The 16,828-nt window shown below is 40.9% G+C and overlaps 1 protein-coding gene across 2 annotated transcripts; it reads right to left on the bottom strand.

Annotated features, from left to right (window-relative positions):
- Nucleotides 1-1,813: 1,813 nt before the first annotated feature.
- Nucleotides 1,814-15,743, bottom strand: LOC106904791 (insulin receptor substrate 1-B). 2 transcript variants are annotated; one of them, XM_014969255.2, is made up of 3 exons: nucleotides 14,905-15,743; nucleotides 8,926-12,063; nucleotides 1,814-6,035 (listed from the first exon to the last, which is right to left on the bottom strand). In XM_014969255.2, the coding sequence occupies exons 1-3, from the start codon at nucleotides 15,251-15,253 to the stop codon at nucleotides 6,028-6,030; spliced, it is 3,495 nt and encodes a 1,164-aa protein (XP_014824741.2). In that variant the 5' UTR covers nucleotides 15,254-15,743; the 3' UTR covers nucleotides 1,814-6,027. The 2 variants fall into 2 exon arrangements, with proteins under 2 accessions (XP_014824741.2, XP_087868693.1); XM_088012567.1 differs by lacking the exon at nucleotides 1,814-6,035 and having other exon boundaries at nucleotides 7,359-12,063.
- Between the last annotated feature and the right edge of the window lie 1,085 nt (nucleotides 15,744-16,828).

Below are 16,828 nucleotides of genomic sequence, written 5' to 3'. Positions count from 1 at the left end.
CAACATTAAATATGATTGTGAATTATTTTCTAATCCACATATAGTCAAACATCATAATTACAAACAAAAAAAAACCCTTAATAAATGATGTATCCATTTTTTGTTTAGGTAGAACAGAGCTAGTAGTATTTGGCAATCTTTTAAATAATTTGAATTAAAAATAAATAAATAAATAAATAAATAAATAAATAAATAAATAAATAAATAAATAAATAAGGAATGTTGTATTTTGTATAGAACCCTATCACCTCAATTAAGATTTGTGAGATTAAAACTTGAAAAGGAAAATTGAGATGAAGTCATAAAGATAAATATTTCACTATAATGTTTAAAGAAATGAGTAGTACTGTACTGTAAACTATGAGCTCTTAGAGAAATGAAACACATCCCTCTAAGTCTTACAGTTTACAATAACAAAAACTGGTAGGAGATTTAGTCCCTAAAACTAAATAAAGTTTTGGTCAAAAATTTAGTTTCATGACTAAAACTTGACCAAAACTGTCAAAATGAAGTATGGCTCCAACAGGACAATGATCCAAAACTAGTTTTAAGCTTCTTAAAAGACAAACATCCAGCCAGAGTTACACTTTATGCTCCTTAATGTGAACACAATGTTTGTGGGGTTTGGGAAATACAAATTTCCTATTGAAAATAAGTTGATGTTACTCACAGGGTAATAAGATACTGAAAATAAAACTGTCAATCAGCAGAAACCTCACTCAGTTGTTATTTACGCCCCCAAAAAAACTACCCAAACTCCATCTGTTAAACAGAGGAGACAGGGATTAAATAAACTCTGTCGACAAGCTTATCCATTAAAACTCAGACCTGTGACGGCTTACTGTGCATCAGTCTAGACTCATTTGACTCCATGTCGTTAATTCGCTAACAATAAAAGAATCACAGAACACTTTTTTTTATATCCGTTTGCCTTTTATCAAAAGAAAAAAAAAACATTGTTGTTGTCTACATCACAGACAAAAATCATCAATATTCTGTTTGAAACAATTTTGCCATAAACAGAATGAACCCCATGCCGCCCCGTCCCCTCCCTTCCCTTGAAGCAAACTTCTTTATACACATTAAACTTTACATACCTATAGTTCCTGTTCATCTTTTACAATTACATCATTATCAAAGTAGGATCATTTGATTTTAAAATACATATGATGCTCTTTTACTGTAGTTATAGCAGGTATCCTGATTGTACATACAGTATCATTTCCCACATTTAGAGTCTGTGGAGCAGCTTGTGCACCGTGTTGCTGTGAAATAGCCAAAGGAAGCAGCCGTCTCTATCTTCCAATGGTAGAAAAAAAATTTGAAATACAGCAGATATTAACATATTAAGCTGCAGTGGTTTTTGGTTATAAAGTTCTGCACTCCTCTTTTGCGTTTGCTCCCACTGAGCCAACATCAGACTCTCCAAGGGGCTTTACAGTAACACCAACTGTTGCGTCTGCTCCGCTTTGAGATTATAAGGTACAGTCAGAGAATCTCTCTAATCCCCAATTAGAATGGAGGCTAACACAAACAGATTAAAACGGCCCTTTGATAAGGTAAACTACGAAAACAGAAGCTCCTGTATGGATTTGGTTAAGATTGTCAATGTTAAGCGTACACTAAGTGCAGAGACGATGTTAAAAATATCAAAATGGGAAGGAATCCTGAAGGAACCTCAGTCGTGCCCAACGCTTGATGCTTAATATGTCTGATTTGAGCCCAAAATATTATCTTTGGTGACAAAGAATGAGAAATATAATTGTAATAATCAAACTATGAAATAGCAGAAGCCCCTTTTTTTTTTTTTAAATTGTGATTTATTTTGAAAAAGCCATAAAAGTCATGCTTAATTTAGGTGTGTGCTGAAGAAAATAAATGTGCTTTACTTTAAAATAGTTGCTTTTTAAAGCAAGATTGGCAACCTTAGTTTGAAAATCCAAATGAACTTGTTGCTGGTGGCTGGCTAGGCCAAACAGTAATTTGTATCCTTCTTTAGTTGTAGCATTAATTTTTTTAAAAGTACCTGTTAGATTTACTGTGAAAGTCCAATTTTGACTACTGCATTCTTTTGGAAGCATGCACACTGGTTGCCATGGTGATTCCCGCCTTTTCCTCACAATTCAATGTGATATCAGACGCCAATAAGTACTAATAAAAATCTAAATATCTTTAAGAAAGAGATGCAGTTTTTGAAATAAACTTTAAACTGACTTGACAACACTGGTGCTGAGTGCTTTGGATTGTAAAAACAAACAAACAATTTTTTTAAAATCAATCTAAATGTGGGAAAAGCTACCAAATGTCAGAACTCGATCAAGAAAACCTTTAATTTGTTTTTACCCTGTGTGCACTCAGCCAGAGCCCTGGGCTCAGAACAAGTTTGGTTCAACATTGCATCGCCCTATCAACAAAATACAGCAGACTTTTTTTTTTTCTTCCTTAAAGTATTTGCAACTGAAATGGTCTGCAGTTTCAGCAATGTCACAACAAGGCCAAATAAATGTTGCCACCTGTGGCTGTGATTAAACACCCCCCAGGCAAAGTACTACCGTCAGAGAAACACAATGTGAGCTTTAAAAAGGAAAGAACATCTTGACTGATATCTGGATGTGTGTGTTTCCTAAATTAGACCAACAAATTATTCTAAACCTTTCATTCATTTTAAACTTTAGTTGTTGTTTTTCTTTTGGGTACTTTGGTTGGCTGTAGCAGGATTTATAAAAGAGGAGGTAATGAGTGTAAAGACTTGGTCCTACAGATGCTTATGGGTGGAGAAAAGAAGACAATGTGACAGAGAAACAGAACTACTCACAACTTCTGGGAGCTCAATCAATATCTGTATCATCAAATCACTGAAAAGCATGTTCATACAGTTTTGACACAAACAAGCTCACAGCCACAAGCACGCTCCGTTTTTTTTAAAAGCTCGTTAAGGGAGTGCTTTAAAAACGTAAAAGTTAGATCATTAATATCATGTTTATTATTTACATACAAGATGGCAGCTTCTTCGAGAAGTAGAAACCAGGAAAGTTAAGATGCAGTGCTTTGCAAAGGTATTCATCACTTCCACATTAGGATCTTATCTGACAAACCAACATGAATAGAGTATAACTGTGGAGTACAGATTAGATGTTTCTCAAAAATGATTTATTAATAAAAAAAACTGAAAAGTGTAGGCCTAGATCCAATTGAGAATCTGTGACTTGAACATTTACTGTTCCCAGATGCTTCACAAAGACGAACGGCTACGTTGTTTGAGTAAAGCTGATTGACGTACCCCGAAAGACCTTTCTTATTTGAATTTGTAAATATTTTTGATGAGAAATCCTTTTTTTTTTTTCAACTTTGCAACTGTGCACTACGTTGTGGTGGTCTATTTTATAAAATCCCAATAAAACACAGTTTGAATTTTGTGAATGTAATGTTCAAAAGCAATGATAGTTTTGCAAGGCGCCGTGCATGACTGATGTATCGTAATATGTTTGTTTTTTCAGCTGGGTGCATGAGAATGAAATAGAAAGTCGGGGCCACTACAAAAAAAAAAATATGAGGAGAGGATTCTTTCTTGTTTTTCTTCTTCGTCTTTTCTGTTTTTCTTTTCCTCTTTTTTTTTATTTTTTTTTAGCAAAACCACAGTTTGATAAAACCAACTAAAAAAATTTTAAATAAAAATAGCGAGAGGGGTGCATGTGCTTACATTGTGGCTTTAGTGTTAGGCACTGCAACAAAATCAAAACTGCTTCTTTTTTCATGTCTCTGATAAAACACTTTAAGGCAATCTAATCAATGTTGAATGGCAGCAGTTTTTCTGGTCTGTCCTCCTTCCACAAATTTAAGCTTTGAAGAGAAATGTTATTGTTTTTTGTTTTTTTTGTCCCTCCCCCCCATCACAACCCATTTTAAGATCACCTGTGTAAAAACAGCTACAATCAAAAATGAGGCACTTTATAAAAGAGTATATAGATATCTAGGCTATATAGTATTATTCATTATATGTATACTGTATATTTTATATACCATTGTAGTGTGTCACTTTATATTAAAATTGTGTTAACTGTTTCCGAAATGAGGAAAACTATAACCACAGTATGTACTATAGTTTCTGTCACTCTACTCTTATTACTATAGTATATACCATAGTGTAATATACAGTTGTAATAGAAAAGCTAAGATGCCAACAAAAAAAGCATTTATATTTTTTCTACTAAGTTTGTGTTACTTCAAAGTTCAAAATGATTTTAAGTCTTCAACTAAAACAAAAAAACAACAACAACGTATATCTCTGTTTCTTTTCCTCTGGTGGTCTCTCCTGCTGAAGCACTCGGCGATGTGACTCAGACATCATGTAATTGATTTGACAGTCATGTGTCAGCCTCGTCTGATACACTGTTATTAAGAGGAATCCGAAGGCGGACGAGGAGGGAATATTTGCAGCTCTCTGTCCGTGTCGACGTCGCAGACCGGCTGCGTCTGTTCAACTTCTATGCGTCTGACGATCGGGCAAATCTTTGAGCTCTTAAAAGCGGGACACGAAGAGCCTTGCTAGTTTTATGTTCAGGACTCTTTAGCTCCCAGCCGGGACATTTCTACAAACACAAGCAAAATAATTGTCCCAATTTGAATGGGGCTGGACTTGATTCACATCACAGCAATGGGGGTTGATGGGTAATGGTGGAAAAGCGTCCTTCACTCTAACTGGCATCTCTGTAAAGACGTGCAAAAAGCCTTAAAATTAATTCATATTTTATTTTTATCTAACTTAAATCTCTTTATCTTTTCAAGGTGATTAGAGTATTGAGAAACCTTTCATTTGTAATGACTTGCGGCTTCCTTGGGAAAACTTTTATGTGACGCAGAGGCACATCGCTCTTTTCCTTTCTTCAAAGTGGGAAAGACAAGAGAACATGCCACTCAAGAAAAAAAACAAAAAAACATCAACCCCACAAGTTAGGAAATGACTACAAAAATTTAACAATTAAAATCAAGAAAGAGAACAAACAAGGATGGTCGAGGCAAACAAGGTAACTTATAATTTAAAAACTCCATCTAAGAGTTTGTCAGATTTGTATTACAGCCGTTAGATATTAGCTACATGCCAGCAGTGATTTGGGCAGCTTGCACTGAAAAGTCCTTTTAGTCTTAGAATCGTCTTATGTGAAATGTTGCTACTGCAATAAAAGACTAATTTATTTTAAGGATTTTTACACATCCTCACCAGGAGAGCAAATAACTGTGAAGGGCTCTGTAGTGAGTCTTTACATTTCAAAGCATTTGACCAGTATTCGAAGCACTTCAGTAACACAAGAGCAGTAGTCTAGAAGTATAAAAGCTTTTTTTCTGGGGGGCAACTTTACAGTAGATAATAATTTAAAACTGTTTACAGTGAGATGGTGTGAATGTTTAAGAAACGTGTGTCCAGCAGTTACCTTCTTATTTGCTTGAACCTAAGGGACACCTGTTGATCATTTAAACTATGTGTGCAAAGAAGAAGAAGGATGTAACACTGCAGTGAAATTAAATAAGCTTACTAATTAGCATATAATTACTTTCCAGTCTTGTAGCACAAAACTTCAACCAACTGGTTAGCTCAAAAATGACAGCTGGAGTTTTTGCCAATTATAAAATTAATTTAAACTTACATTAACACTCATAATAAAGCATTTTGGAACAATTATGATTTTGAATAAAGTACAAAAAATGGCAACCATATTTTGTAGCCTGTCACCCGTGAGCTTCTCTGTACCAAGTTAAAAAAAGATCAAGTGTCTCCTTAGTTCAAGCAACGTAACGTCTTGTCCTTACGCTTTGATTGTGTGTAGAGTTTGTAAGGCTGTGTGTGTGTGTAAGTACGTGTTTGCGTTTGTGTGCGTGCGTGTGTGTGTGTGTGTTTGGCACACATTTGGTTGACAGAAAACAGCAAACAGGAAGGGATGAGATTTCCATAGTTTCAGCGATCCGACTCCGGCGTACAGTTCTGTTGTGGCAACACACGGCGAGCTGTCGCATCAAAGACAAAGACGGAGATCAACAGTCTGGAATGAAAGAATCAAAAGAAGGCAGAGATGTTCAAGGATAGATTTCTCACACAAGGGAATTTTTCTGATCTTCGTGCGGTAAAAAGCGTAAATCTTTTTTCTCCCCCCCGGCACATCTGACGTAGACTTCCTCAGCACAGAATGTTACAGCCGATAAAGCGGTTCTGTCTAGATTATGTATTCGCCCAGGCATATTGCTTTTGTTTAATCTAGAAGTCCTGCTGGCAGCTTGAGTAAATATCACATGACGCTTGATATCTTTGTTGAAGGATTTTCTGATCGGTCTCATGGCCGTTGTTGCAGATATCAATATTGTGTGTGTTTGTGGCAGCTTTATCACTTCCACAGATTATTGTTTCTTCTTTTTTTTTTTTTTTTTACAACCACCTGAACAGCACAAAGTGTTCACTGATCTAATCTGATCATTTCAATATAATAAAATGGAGGTACCTACGACTCTGTCACAGGTCTAAACGTTTGGCTTTAGATTATTTATTTGAACCAAGGTTTTCATGCCTGGACTGTTAACGCAATGATTTAAAAAAAAAAAAAAAAGACAGAAATTTGAACTCAATATGGATTTTCTGTAATCCACACAGAGTCATATAGACATACACACATCCCCACAGAGTTTTGTTGATTTAGATGTAGTGTCCATTAACAAGCTGCGGAGCACCAATGTGGTTTTTGCAGCCAGCAACACACTTCTTTATTCAATTTTCTATGCAGAACTTGTAGAACTAATTTAAAATTCCCAACACGGATCTAGCTTTGAAGAAAATATTTTCAATAAGGTTGATATTAATGGTAAGTTCAATCAACATTTGTGTCAACATGGAAGAATTGGGGTTTTCCTCCTCATATAGTTGACCAGTACTGGTAAACTAGACCATCAGGAAGAATCTAAGACCACCATGGTTGGCATTTGGATCAATATTCTCAAATTTTAATGTCTAACCCTGACTTATCTAGACATACTTCTTCTCAATGAAATGAAATATCTTCAGTTCTGATAGCAAAACACGTCTCTGAATGCCATTGGGCTCCAGCCTCAAATTTTTGGAGAGCTTGGTGCCAATAGTTTTGGAGCAGGGCTTTCTCTTAGTTGGCAGATTTTGTCTCCATTTTGATGTTAAATTTCCTTCAACGTGGAAAGTGACAGTGGCGTTCCAGCATTTACAATTAGGTGTTTTAAGTGACCCCAAACACAAACTGTTGAAAATTTACAGATTATGCACAAAAGTCAGATTCTGGCCAGAGAAACCAACCAATTTAACCTGTCATTCACAGGTTGTCATTCACAATGACAGGGGTGTCAAACTCCAGTCCTCAAGGGCCGCTGTCCTGCAGTGTTTAGATGTGCCATAGGTAAAAAACAGTGGAATGAAATGGCTTAATTACCTCCTCCCTGTGTAGATCGGTTCTCCTGAGCCTTGCTAATGACCTAATTATTCTTTTCAGGTGTGGTGCAGCAGAGGCACATCTAAAAGTTGCAGGACAGCGGCCCTTGAGGACTGGAGTTTGACACCCCTGTCACGAGAGGACCCAAATTTGGGTCCTCTCGTGAATGACAGGTTAAATAAATTATACCAATTCTGCTAAGAAGAGTGGCCAAAAACCCTGCCAGAATTTCTCAGAAGCTCTTTTATGGTTGAAAAAATATTTGATGTCAAGGTACAACTTTCTATGACCAAATACAGGCATAGGTCTGAGCCTGTATATATAGTTTTGACCCTGTGTGGATTACAGAAAATCCATAATCAGTTCAAACTTGTGCACTCAAATCTTATTAAAATCATTGAAGCCGTACATTGTACAATCTTTCGCTGTAGAAAGAAAATCAAACCTACAAATAAATAGTTAAAAAGCCAAAATCAATATAAAAATCATGGCAGGGACGAGTGCTTGCCAACTTCTGATTGGACATGGAGTAAACCAGGTTCTTTCTGGGTTTATAATGATACACTGCTCTGAGGTACAGTTTATCAGAAAACAGTTACAGTCGATGAAACCAGGATAAATGGGCTTATAGAGGTTTGCATTACCGAAAGGCATGATCAGTCATTAACTGCAGCATAAATAATTACTCATGGACAGAGTATTCCCAGAGCCTAGATTTCAATTATGTAAATGCTAAATAAATAGCTGCACATTTAGAATATGATTGCCCATAGAAGAATTGGCTTTGATCAAATTTCTCTGCTGATATTGATATTAAACATGAAATGTTAACTTGAAAATAGAGCACATATTTTTGACAATCTGCACATCAATTTATTAAAAAAAAATAGAAGTGAACCTTAGACAGTAATAAACCCATCTTAGGAATGCAACATGAAACTTAACGCTGCCATCAGAAATCCAGCAGCCATCAACCCGCCCACACATAAACATATAAACACCTGGCCCGCGTTTTGTCCCCTGTGCCTCCATTCATGTGAAATGGCTCATTACCAGCAGACAAATCAATTGGCCCTGCTCTCTGAACACCCACTTGTGATAATAAGAGACTCTACAGACAGCCCACAGACTGTAAACGCAACGCTGCCCACCAGCTTGAAGCCATGGAAAACATCAGTGCAAGATGAAAGCAGCAGTGACTAAGATCCAGACGAGGATTTTATCAGATGACTATTAACATCACGTCAAAGCATGTATCCAATCTGATTAGTGTTAAATGTTTTTTTTTTCTCCTTTTAGCTACATTGAAATGTTTACATCATCATCAGGGTTTTTTTTTTCATAACTGTTGGGTCTGCAGCTGCTTATAAAGCCATTGTGAAGGCCAGACAATGTTCTGAATGTCTGCAATTGTCAATTTGTCATTTTACAATTCATAATGAATAGTTTTTAGATTATTCTTGGTCTGAGGACTCACAGCACTCACCTTGCCCCTCCTTCCTACTGCTCTGGTTCGTTCGTAGTTCCTCCGATTTGTAGAAATCAATACTGGCGTAAGTGTTGAGGGAAGAGCCGGCACTGGTACTCGCTCCGACGTTGTAGACAGGAGAGGTGCGCTCTGCTCCAGCTTGAGGGCTCTCCTTCATGGCTAAGTCAAGGTCTATGTAGTTAAGGCCTTGTTCAGTGGATGTGGTGGAGGCTTGGGGTGGAGGCGTGGCAGACAAACCAGCAGTCTGGCCATTCTCCCACAGTGAGCAGTCCAAACCCTGCCGATGACTCGCTGCCTGGCTGCCCTCGGGGAAGAGGGAGGTAGAAGAAGATGCGTATGGTGGCAAAGATGGCGGTGAGCTAAACGTCTCTGACCGGTGGCTCAGGTGTCCCTGTTGATCACCTCGGACCAGTCTGCTGCTCTTATCAGGCGACTGGAAGGACTTGACCGGGGAAGAACCCAAACTTGCCTCCTGCTCTCTAGATAGTGGTTGACCAGAGTGGATGGCAGGTCTTGCTAAGTTGCTCGAATTGGAAATTTTACTGTCCATGAACGGAACATCTGTCGGCCATGTTGGCATCTTCATTTTTGTTCTGTACCCTGCGCTGCACTCTGCTACCAGCGGAGAGGGCGAGCTGTGTTCATGCCGGGCCTTGGTGGAAGCTGTTGGTGGGTCCTGTAGGGTGCTGAATGTGGACCTAACATGAGTCAGGGGTGTGGAGGATTTCCCTAAATCCATGTTGACATACTCAGCAGAGGTGGAGAGTGGTGCCGAGAAGCTGCGGGGAAGGTTAGCAGGGTTATCATGACAGAGGAGCGGCTGGTTTATGGGCCGAAGAGTTCCATGGATTATAGGCGGTCCGTGATGAGACCCTCCACTTTGTTCTTTATCGAATGCACCATCTTCCTTAAAGACAATACTTACATAGTCCCCAACATTCTGGGATCCCAATGGTGGTAGATTCTCCTTAACCCTTGGCAAGGTGTTCGCTTTAGCAATGTCTGAAGATACGCTCAAAGGACGCCCCCTCCTCTGTTGCTTTGGGCTTTTACTACTGGATGCGCGCTTTTGGTGGTGACGTCCATCCTTTGTGGATGTTCCTGCACTTTTATATTCCGCCCCTGTTCTTAATAAACTTAACCCCCGCCCACCAGATGTTGACTTCTCTTCAAGGCTTTCACTGCTAGCAGAGCTGGAGGAGAAAGAAGAGGAAGACATGGAGAGCTGGCAGCCTCCTGCAGAGCCCACAGCAATTTTGTTTCTTTTGCTGTACCCTGTTCTCCCTCCCCTACCAGCACTTTCATGCCCACTGCTGTCTTTCTTTTCTTCCCCCTTGTTCAAGTCCTCCTCAAAGCGAGTATAGAGGGTATGCTGATAGGCTCGTGGCAGGGAGAAGTATGAATTGAACATTTTTGGTTGCAGCTGGTGCTGCTCAGGGTGTGAAGGCGGTGTGCTGCAGGCAGAGCGACTGCTGACAGGGGAAATGTTCATGTAGTCACTGGCTGCCCGGCTCTCCATGCTGGCTCTGCTCTCCCATATGCCCAGTCCGTGCAGGTCTGTGGAACTGCTGCTGTTAGGAGACATGACCATGTAGCCCTCTGAGGTGGGTTGGCGGATGTGCTGAGGAGGGGACACACTGTTGTTGGGGGTCATGGCCATGTACTCATCATCTGCCCCGGGTTTAGCACTGGCGTCGTACATACCCATTGAAAGAGATAGTGAAACAGGTGGAGATGTCACCCCAGGTAACATTGACATGTAGCCACTGTCTACAGCTGCTCCTGTGTCCCCATGTCCCCTGCTTTTGTCAGCCCTCTTCCTGTTCTTCCCTACTGCGTCAAGCTGCCCACCCTGAACTGCTGGATTCCCTGAGCCTTGATGCAGATCTGCCCTCTCTCTATTAGCACTCTGTGACATGATGGCATACTCTTCCTCATCGTCATCATCTTCATCTTTTCTGTGCGGGGTTAGTCTTTCATGGGATGCCAAAGGGAGGGACGCCCTCTTGCTCAGCAGCCTTCGCTCGGCTTCAGACTCTCGACTTGATGAGCGTCGCAGAATCCGTCTGCCTTTTGGATGATGGTGGGAACCAAGCAGACCCTCTCGTTGTCCCATTACTATATAGCTGGAGGAGCCCTCTCCATGTGCATGATGTCCTGATAGACTTGGTATGAGCAGAGAGTGTTCACCAGGACTGGAGCCATATTCATCCGAGGACCCGTAGTCACTCGGTGAACCTGAAACAGAAACTCTTTGAGAAACGCGAGCGTAGGAGCAAATCGACATGCCTCCCACTACGGACCCAACCAGGCCACACTCTGACCCATGACCTGAACTGGAGGACAGGCTTGGTGCAGGAGAGGGAGCAGGGTTAGGTGTGTAACGTGCAAGGCTTAAGGTAATCTTAGCAGGTGTTGGAGCCCTTGTGGGTTTGGGCCTAAGCGTTGGAGTAGTTGAGCAGGATCCATTCAGGCTCGGGCTGGAACTGGCCCACGTCCCTCTGGCACTCGCTCCTCCCTCCTCCGACCTGGCTCCGATGCTGGCTGTTCGTGCCCTTGGAAAACCATGACGTGACGTGGGTGATGTGCTTGTGCTGCTGCCACCTGTTCCTGGGGTCTCAGTGCGTGCTCGTCTGGAAAAGCCCACCTGGCTTGGTGGCAGGTTTGGGTGATGACGCCGACTCGGGACACTAATGGGGTTTGAAGCAGTGCCGCCGCCACAGGAAGTTCCCACAGACTGAGACTTGCTGCGCTGACGGAACTCCTCACTCAGGGCTTTCATCGCCTCCAGCAGAGTCTCGTGCATGTTTTGAGCCACAACGGAGTCGTCCACTTGCATCCAGAACTCTCCGGGGCCTGTGATGGCTGAGCGTCCCACCTCGATGAAGAAGAAGTTCTCTGAATGGCCACACCTGCGGACATTCATCAGCTGCAACACCACAGCGGCCACATCCGAGTTGAGTTTGACAAAGTTGACTGTCTTATCAGTTAGGCACAGCCGATAGATGCCCACCAAGTTCCTGGCATGTCCAAGACCTTTAGGCCAAACCTTGACTTGCCATACCTCCTTAAATGTCGGGATGGGAGATGGAGAGCTACACTCTCCACTGCTGCCATAGTCTTCTGGAGTTTTACCTGGGAAGAAACAGAGCAAAAAACATATATTAATCAATTACACCTCTGACTGCAAAAAAAAAAACACAGAATTTGATTATTTATTGTCTGTCAAAAAAAACTTTGCAAAATATGTCTCTGCCTAGCAGCTGTGCTCTAGCCAATTAATCTGCATCACTTTAAGCTCCAGCAAATAATAATTATTTATGTCCTAAGAGGCTTAGAATAAATTAGCTGAAAAGTAATATCACAGTGGTACAAGTGATCGTTATTTTTCAAGGTAAATGCAGATATGTAGTCGACAACAGTAAACTAAGAATTAGTTAAAACTTAATTTTAACTGAATTAGTTGGTAGTTTTGGATATGAGTGATATGGCTCACCACCACCACCATTTTTTGTCACATAGTTTCTGTTGATTATTTGTATGTCCAGTGAAATGGGATGTGACACCATACAATGTAAACCCTAAAACAAAAGTCACAACGCAAAGCTAGCGACGCTAAAGTTGGCATGAAATTCGCAGGTTTTGATCCAGTGCCAAATTTAACACGTTTTTCATGGGATTAAATAAATCATTCTGATTCACATTTATTGAAGCACATTTTGTGATTTCTCTTCCTTCATCCCCTGAGAGCCACACACAGAAAAACTGTGTTGTGTGTAGGAGAGCTCAGAAGGTTGGCTAGTCACATTGCCCACTCAGCATTTCAACTTTGAGGAGTTTATCTGTTATTTTTTTCCTACTTCAGTGGTTCAACTTGACTTTTTGAAGATCTTTGTCTTCAAAAAGTCAGTAAAAATACTTACTTGAAAAAGCACAAAATTAGTAAGCTGTTATTTCCATTTAAAGGTTTTAGAAACACTAAAATAAACGTTGGCCAGAAGTTCTTACAGCTTTTTAAACAAGCAGCATCTCACTAAAATCCATGTTTGTCCATCATAACGTCATGCTGTTTTGAAATAGTATTACAATATTGAGTTGGATTTTTTTTCCAATTTTTTTCTGTTTTCTTACAAACATGATTTCATCTAAGCTCCGTGTTGGAAGCAAGAATATCTAAAATTCAAACGTAAAAATTAACAGGATGCTCCTCCAATATATAACAGAGAAACATAGGGGTTTTTCGCCAATCTCAACCTCAAAGTCACAATATTAAAAAGTGCTAATCAAGACTGTGAAAAGGTGTAAAAAATGTCAAAAAAGAACCAGTTGAAAAATATCTAAAATGAAAATATTTCCTAGTATACGAGGAAGTTGTGCCACTGTTACGACAATTGCTACAGAGGACCCAAATAAATAAAGCAGACAAAACCACTGCTGCACTGGTTCTGAATCTGAATAAAAAAGTAGGTGCATGACAGGTATTTCAAAATTGAAAATGAAATGTGTTAGAGATTGACATCATGGGCGCTTGCTTTCATGTTAATATGGACCAAAATCTATGTGGACAACTTCCTTTTAAATACACATAAACCCAACATTATTCAAACGCCTTTTTAGATTTTGGCTTAAGTTAATTTTTCAGTACCACGTTTTCCAGCCTGAAAGTAATTTTAAGTGACAGAGAATCCATGGAGAGTGAATAATAATCACCAATCATCACCAAAGATAAAACATTAAATACCAGAAAAGAAAAAAAAAATTAAGTAATTATCAACATGGTTTGATGGCTGCAATTCCGATAAATATTTTATTAACTGATTACAGAGAAGTGGATCAGTAACGCACGATATGCTATTTTTGAATAGGAAAATGTAAACAAGACATGAACGCATAGATATATTTTCACATACACACACATACGCATACGCACACGCACACATACGCACACACACACACACACACGCACACACACACACACACACACACACACACACACACACACACACACACACACACACACACACACACACACACACACACCACGGCTCTATTGATGCTGTCCCTGGCAACAAGATGTGGTCTACGCACTACGCTCTGAGCGCGTATCTGCTCAGGCTTCCACAACAACACGTCGGAGAGGGGCAAGCCCATCAGTCTACACTGACTGACTGAAACGTATGAAATGCAAAGGGGAGGAGGGCAGGTGGTGGTGGTGGTGGTCTGCTCCCATCATAAGGATAACAACGTAAACACGAGGGTAGCCAACAGAAACATAATTTCCAGTCGGATGCCGTCCCAATCCTGCCTTAACCGCGCCGCGCCGCACAGCGCGAATGTAGGTTAGGCGAACGGCAAGTCAGAGCTGTGCAGAAAAACAAAAACACAGGCTGCAGCGGAGTGCACCGCGATAGGCTACTACTATATGATGCATCCTTTGGATGGTTGCTATATGCCCACTGCGTCATGCAAAACACACCATCGTGCGAATGCGGGCTTCATTTTAGTCAGAAGAGGCAGCGGTTTTCCCTCGCTGTACGCACGAACAATTAAATATGCATCACATTATTATTATTATTATTTTTTATTTTTTTTGCCGACTGGAATTGATCCTCTATGTTGAAGCTTGGTGAGATCGCTGCACAAACACATAACGCATGCCGCCCGTTGCGTGATGGTCTACCCCGCTCAGTCAGATGAACCACCTCCTGTCTTAAAAAACTGTCTGATTTACGGAATACAATGAGATTTAAAAATAAATTAAACACACAAACGACTAAACCACACCTGCAGTAAAAAATTAAAAATTAACAACAAAAAAGAACATATTCTAACAATACAAGCTGGGTTGTGCTTTCTCTTTTTTTAACAATCTGGAATGGGCGAGACAGATATATGGAGATCAACCAGCCTATAGGGCAGGACAGGCCTGATGGAAAAACAGACAGTGGGAATCACAGCCCACGCTTCATGTCTTACAGTTGCACTGAAGATCCAGCATGGCTTGGTACCACTCATTCTGGACCTCCTCGCTGTCCGCAGCGATGGCAAAGCTCTCGCTGCGGGTGTAGAGCACGATCATGTGCTTGTTCTTGGAATCCGCCCGCTTGTTGATGTTGAAGCAGGTCTCCAGGTTCAGGACCTTCTTGGGCACAGGTGATTTACTGCGGAATTTCTTTTCGTTCTCATAGTACTCAAGACGAGCGGGACCATGCTCCGAGGCCGCCCTCAGCACGAAGAACCGCCGGTGCATCGATTTGTGCTTGCGGAGGTAGCCGCTTTTCTGCACATCTTCATAGTTCTGCGGCTCGACCGCTTGGCTCTCCATGACCAGAGCAGCGCGATGAAAGCCCGGTTACGCCGTGAAAATCTCAGGGAAAAAGCCGAAGTCCATGTGTTCTCCTCATTTGTCCTGCTGCGGCTACATCCCTCTCGTCTTCTCCGCGCGCACGCTGAAAATATCAAGCATGTGTGCGGGGGATCGGGACGGGGGAAATCAGCCGAAGCATGTTTTTGTATCTGGCATCAGCTGCAAGGGGAGCAAATGAGGGATGAGGAGGAGGTGGGAGGGTGGGGGGGGGGTGGAAGGAATCCGTGCACCGAGCGTGCACAGAGAGCGCCACCGCTCGCCCTGCAGCCCAGCCCAGTCCTCAAGTCCGAGCCCGGTGCAGTTCAGCTGCTTGAGGACGTCTCCTCCACCTGTCTGAGGATGCCCAGAGCCTGTGGAGACCCCCCTCCCCTTCCCACAAACACACTGTCAATGTAGACGTAGTGCAAAACAAACAAGTTCCGTTATGAGCTTTCAAAATAAAGTCGCTGTCTCCCCCCCCAATTCCAACTTTTGAAAATTAATACATGTTCAATTGTGGTTCTGTTGACGATGTAAATAAATGCAGTGCAGTTTATCTTGCCCAAGGAAGGATCTATGAGAATTGGTCCAGGGCTTGAGTCAGTTCTGATGTCTACACCCACACTACTTTCTTTCACATGTGTGGACATGTGAAGGAAAAATAAAAGATAAAAATGAGTCTACATCAACCGCGAAAAATAGGCTATTCAATCCAATTAAGTGTGTAGTGACAGAGGACAGTCAGGTGCATTGTGTTGTTGCTTCCTCTAGTGGCTTCATCTGGGAGAGAAAACACGTCTGTAGATGAGCTCCAAGCTAAATTAAAAGGTTGTATGTTGACAGAGATCACAGTTTTCAGCAAAGGTCAGCCAAATCCAAGAACCTTAACAGAATCTTTAGAGTTTTATTAATCTACGATGTTATGGTACAACTTACAAAAAAAAAATAAATAAATAAAACAGATTTGATAAAACAAGAAGTTTTTCAGTGTCAATGATTTTAGGAAACTGATAAATTGTGACATATAGAAGTGATCCTTGTGAGTGGAGCTAAATATAAATGACCATAAAATTGGATGTTATGAAGGACAAAAAGGGAAAACATATTTAAGTAAACAAATAAAAGCGTGTCATTTATTTACCTCTTTGTTTCATGCATTTAAGAAAATCAGGCATAAAAGACTGTGTGGGCAGGCCACTGAAATAAATACATAAATGTTGAGACTCTTCCATACGAGTGGCAGTTGCTCCGTTTTAAATTGTGTATTAGGGTGCAAAGATGATCTTATTTCTTCTCAGTAATCCGCAAGTTAAACTGGAATATGCTAAGGTTTAGTCCAGGTGTGGATGCAGGTTCATCAGGTTAATGACGTACCCATCCGTGCTTTTATTGTGTAAGGCCGTCGCTTGATTTCCGGAATTGCCCTCTCTCACCCTTGTAAAACTTGACGCAGGAAAGCTGGCACCTCCAAGCCGGTGTGTAGGTTAAAAAAAAAAAAAAAAAAAAAAACTAACCGGGCGGCTGCTTGGCTGGGGTTTAACCGGGGACGCTCTC

The sequence above is a fragment of the Poecilia mexicana genome, unplaced genomic scaffold, assembly GCF_051168715.1.
Source record: "Poecilia mexicana isolate PSO_F unplaced genomic scaffold, ASM5116871v1 scaffold_14, whole genome shotgun sequence".
NCBI classification, from domain to species: Eukaryota; Metazoa; Chordata; class Actinopteri; order Cyprinodontiformes; family Poeciliidae; genus Poecilia; species Poecilia mexicana.
Note: the sequence above shows the minus strand (reverse complement) of the source record. Positions and strands in the feature narration are given on the sequence as shown.